This window comes from Temnothorax curvispinosus, unplaced genomic scaffold, assembly GCF_003070985.1.
Source record: "Temnothorax curvispinosus isolate PA1 unplaced genomic scaffold, ASM307098v1 QBEX01005075.1, whole genome shotgun sequence".
Taxonomy (NCBI): domain Eukaryota; kingdom Metazoa; phylum Arthropoda; class Insecta; order Hymenoptera; family Formicidae; genus Temnothorax; species Temnothorax curvispinosus.
In genome coordinates, this window is record NW_020214855.1 from 93,105 (window position 1) to 98,317 (window position 5,213).

The following is a 5,213-nucleotide window of genomic DNA, read 5'->3' on the forward strand; positions in this document are numbered from 1 at the left end:
TGGCTTCAAATTGGCATTAAAATGGCCAAAAATGATTATAAATCAATCACCTTATAACGCTGTTTTAACATGATTTTTATATCATTGTGACCTGTTGTTCTGTCTGGGTGTATTTAGGGATCAGTAATATACAATTTTAATTAAAAACTGCAATTTTATCGTTATCATCCGAGTGATAATTGTGGAAAAAATGTAGTTTTATGATAATATATGATGCTATTATTGCGTCGTGTCGTAAATATGTATTATTGATAAAGCATGTATTACAATAAATTATAAATTGCGTTAAAAGATAATTATTCAGATATTTATGTATAATATATATGTAACGCGTTTTTCTACGGGCGTGAATGGCACATGCGATCTGCTACAACCAGTCGCTCCGGACTTTTAGAAATCACATACGTGACCAAAAATTATATGATAAGAGCGAGTTTGATCAAACTCCGATTAATTTAATTATTCAGTATCTATATTATTTTGTTAATACGGATAAAATAATTAATTATTTTACGTGACGTCAAAATAACGTTAAAATGGCTCCAAAATGGTTATAAAAAGTAATTTTAATGCTATATTGATGTTATCGTGACTTTTTATTTTGCCTGCATATGTCACTCGTTGCAATTTTATCGTTATCATCCGGGTGGATTACCCGTGCGAGTGATAACTGTAGAAAAAAAATGTAATTTTATGGCAATATATGATATCTTTGCATAAACATCGTCGTAAATATACATTATTTATGAGACATATACAATAAAAAGATTGTAAATTCAATACTGTACGTTAAAAGCTAATTTCGCAGACATTTATGTAATCGAAACATTTGTAATTCCTAATCGATAATATCGATATACTTTAGATGTCTCCGTAGTTTCATTATATTCACAATATTTCACCCTTGATTTTTAATAATATATCTCGTCGAAATGTTGATACTGAAGCGTTGTCGCTTTGAATTTCGCGCCTCACAAGTGCGCAAGATCAAGCAGGAACGAACGTCAGGCGCTCCACTGGCCCCCACCACGCTGCCAGTGATGAACTGTCACCCATGCTCGCTCATCGATGATTTCATGCAAATGTTAACTGTCTCACGCTCGCGGGGAGTATTCCGATGTTTTGGCCGAGATTTCCGAAGAGAAGCGACAGATCGATCGATTGATTATCGTTTCTGGATAGGCGGAAACCCGCGCGTTATCAGTGCCACATCGTCGAAGGCGTAAACAGGAAAGTGCGCAGCTGTTCCTTCAATTAAATACTTTGTTTTGCATCGAGGTAGGTCGAATACTGGCTCGCCCGCGCCGATAATCCCACCGTGAAAAAAGTGTTCTGGTATTGCGTTTTTGCGTCAAAATTTCAAAGTCCAAATAGTTAAAGAGATCTCGGAAGCTTACTTAATTTCATTGTTTCATGGACTCGTCGGAGGTTAAGATTGAGAATGCATGCGTTATTTATAGGGGAGTACTTATGCAGAAATAATTGCTCATACGTCACAGTTAATTCGTGTCATTACCGAGCTGTTTCTAACGAGTGTTGTACTTAAAACCAGATCAGACATTTGCCCGCACAGCCACATTGCAGTCTGTTGTTTTCAGTCGTGATATGATAAGCAGGTCCCACTGGGAGAATAATATTACAATATCATTTATCGCGTTGGTCAAAGAACAATCGAGTTAATGCCAAAAATAAAAGAAAATATATATACTACGTGTCTTTATCTGTTTATCTCATTTAATTAAACGTATGCTTTTTTCGTTACAGGTACTTTTGTCACCAATATGCCGATTTTATATAGCGTGGTGGCCCGCGGGACAATTATATTGGCGAAACATGCTGCGTGCGTCGGAAACTTTGAAGAGGTCACAGCGAAAATCTTGGCAAAGATACCACCGGACAATGACAAGCTCACATACTCGCAAGGGCCTTATCTTTTTCACTACATCTGCGAGGATCACCTTATTTACATGTGCATTACAGACGATGTATGTATACATGGATTAAGGCTACGGTCAACGTGACGCTACAAATGCTTTGGAGCATTCTTCTTCTCTTTCTTTCTTCATTGAAAGAAAAGAGAAGAGGAATGCTTCGAAGCATTTGTAGCGTCACGTTGACCGTAGCCTAAGATGGATATTGCGATATTAAGGATATACAATAATGAAAGTTGATTTTGCAGGATTTTCAAAGATCCAGGGCATTTTTGTATCTCAATGAAATCAAGAGAAGATTCTTGGCTGTTTATGGACCAGGTGCTCAAACTGCCCTAGCTTATGCCATGAACACAGAATTCGGCCGTGTTTTGGCCAACGAAATGGTAATGTCAGAAGTGATTACGTAATCATTAATCAATGTCTCGAAACGTTGGTCTCACATCTGTCTCATTGCGCCTTACACCTTTTCTCTTTTCAGAAGCATTATAGCGAATCCAAAGATCTTGATAGATTGTCCAAAGTTCATGGCGAGCTGGATGAGCTTAAGGACATTATGGTGAAAAATATCGACAATATAGCGATGCGGGGCGAGCGGTTGGAGCTGCTTGTAAACAAAACGGAAAACTTGTCTGCCAATGTACGTAAAAGTACGCTCACAATTAATGTTAATTAATTGAATATTACAATAAAGTCTAATTTTTTTTTTATTCCAGTCCGTGACGTTCAGAAAGACAAGTAGAAACCTAGCACGTTCCCTATTTTGGAAGAACGTCAAAATCTACGTTATTGTCGGTGCTATTTTAATTGTAAGTTCAACACTGCGATCAGTTTCGAATTTCTATTTCTCTAATTTCTATCGGTATCTAATATTCATTTTTCTAATGCAGGTTGTAATATATGTAATTGTCTCTATAACGTGCGGAGGACTGGCTTGGCAAAAATGTGTGGGAAATTAATGCATATACATGTGTACATGATACAGTGTTCAAACACCGATTGAATATACATATATGGATGAAAGAGAAGTGCGCGGAAATCAAGTATGAGACTGATGAAAACCATTTAGATCCGCGAGGTTATACTATTTACAAATTTAATTGTTACATCTTAGTTTACGTAATACGATAAGGACATTGTACTAAACATATGTAATACATATACACGCATGTCTGCAATATTTATCCATAATGCTTGTATTACGATCATTATTTTACAAGAATCATAACACTATTACAATTTATACTTTGTGGACAAGACGTATATACATATGTAAGAAACCCATTTTATTTTTTACACCGAAATATGCACCATATTATAATCTTATTTTACGAAAAGGCGCAAATAAAAACGTTTTCTTGTTCAAGTCCCACATGTTTTTACAATTTGTTATGCCCCGTCTCTTTAATAAAGCGAATATATTTTACGTCGGACTATATAAAACGAGATATAATTACGTCGTAATATCCTTAATTATCAATCGGAATCGGGACATTTATTTAAGGAAATTGTGCAAAAAAAAACGAAAAAGAGAGAAATATCAAGGAAAATGCTCCGAGATTCCAATTTCCTCTGGAAAATCGACACGGTATCGACGGAACGTCATCCGGATCTTATCCGTCCGTGACGATCCGTGAAGGTCCATCGCTACCGTCCTCTCGCTACTACGGGGCGTGCGCCGCCGATGCAACGACGTCGACGCTCGGCGCAGCGGCGTGCGACGGGTGGCGGCGTCGTGGCGCGGGCGCTCTCCCGTCGCCGAAGCCCGGGCCATCGCAGCAGCCCGGCGGCTCTCGCAGGATGTCGATGTCTCGCGCGGCGCGCCCTTCGGGAGGTGCCGAAGTGTCTCCGTGCCTCGTATACACGCGCCACGATTGATCGCGTTCCGTCCCCAAACTCTCCCGAGATATTTTGGGGAAAACGGTCCTCCCTTTTTTTATATTGTCCCTCTTATATATTCTCCCTCCCGTTCAACAAGTTTTACAGCTCCTTCCGGAGAGCTGTGAAAAAAAAAGAGAAAATAAAAAGAAAGTAATCTGTCGACATGCCGGTAAAAGAGAGAAAAAGGAGAATAACACGACGAAAAGTTTAATCGAGAAACGTGCGTTTTCTGGCCGTTTCGTCTCTCCCTCGCCGGATGGAAAAAAAGGGTAGCGGCGCGGCGTAAAGAAACTCGCGAGGGAAAACGCGCGGCCCGTACGCACCCCGTGAGAGACGAGTACGCGTACGCGCGAGAAAACGCGTCGGTGCGTGTGTTTACAACCTGTGGGTGGTGCGGCAGCGGCGTTAGGCATCCCCGATTACGCCGGGATATGGATTCGCGGTGGACCCGGGTGGAGGCGGAAGACGGCAGATGACGGGATCCGCGGCCGAGCCCGGCGAGAGGAGGCGCCGTATGAAAGTGAAAACGCGGGACTGCACGGTGTGATGGGCATTGCGATGTGAGAGGGAGGATGCGTCGCCCTCGGGAGAACGACGACGAAGGGTGCTGGGAAGATGAACGCCGGAAGGCGACGAATGCCTTGAGCTCTCCCCGTAAGTGCGTTTCTTCCCTTTTCGCCGACTCCCTTATTCGAGCGCCGAAGTCGCGCGGCTTTCGCGGCGTTGAAAGGAAAAGCTGATATATTCATTAATGCATGCGTTAACGAATTTTCGTAATTTGCGTGAAATAAACGCACGAGCGTTTTGTAATTCGATTTCCTCCCTTTCTCGTTCGCGGAACGAAATCGGCGTGCGCCACGTTGAAACCACGGGATGGATTACCATTTATTTATCTTGTAGGTATGAATTATCTGATATTTTGCACAAAATTTTAAGGCAACGTCGCAAGATCGATCGAACGACGAGTTATTCTTTAAATAGATGGCCGAAATTTGTGCGAATGTATTTTTGGGTCGATCTGGGGTTGGTTTTTGCTTGTAGAGAAAATATCGTGACCCCAATGTGGTTCTTGTATTTGAAGTAAATAATTCAAAGAAGAAGTGGTCTCTCGCTAAAAATAAGCTTCGAAGTCAATAGATAATAAAGCAGATCGTTATTTATTTAAATTCACATTAATTCTACTGATTCTATTTTAATAGAAATTTTTATTTAATTCTACCTTAATAAAATTTCAATATTGGAATATTTATCACGTAAATCAGAAGATATCTTCACCGATTTTATAAATATCATGCTAATGTTAAGTAGCTACCGTTTTACAACGTTTCGATGTGGCTCGATAGCTCTCGGCCTATCATTTGGCGACGATTATATTTCATCCCGTTGCGTGCATCTAGCAAA

At 40.4% G+C, this 5,213-nt stretch overlaps 2 protein-coding genes across 5 annotated transcripts in view; both read left to right on the forward strand.

Annotated features, from left to right (window-relative positions):
- Positions 1 to 1,025: 1,025 nt before the first annotated feature.
- On the forward strand, positions 1,026 to 3,122 carry LOC112454437 (vesicle-associated membrane protein 7). Its single transcript, XM_025015825.1, has 6 exons — positions 1,026 to 1,278; positions 1,765 to 1,985; positions 2,180 to 2,317; positions 2,413 to 2,571; positions 2,648 to 2,740; positions 2,822 to 3,122. Exons 2-6 carry the CDS (start codon positions 1,782 to 1,784, stop codon positions 2,888 to 2,890), a joined length of 663 nt encoding a protein of 220 aa, XP_024871593.1. The 5' UTR covers positions 1,026 to 1,278; positions 1,765 to 1,781; the 3' UTR covers positions 2,891 to 3,122.
- A 607-nt stretch (positions 3,123 to 3,729) lies between these two features.
- The window catches only part of LOC112454444 (proton channel OTOP2-like), a 22,268-nt gene continuing 20,784 nt past the window's right edge, over positions 3,730 to 5,213 (forward strand). For all 4 annotated transcript variants that reach the window (XM_025015836.1, XM_025015838.1, XM_025015837.1 and 1 more), the window contains exon 1: positions 3,730 to 4,466. The gene's annotated coding sequence lies outside the window, so the exon portion shown is untranslated. The remainder of the gene's footprint in view (positions 4,467 to 5,213) is intronic.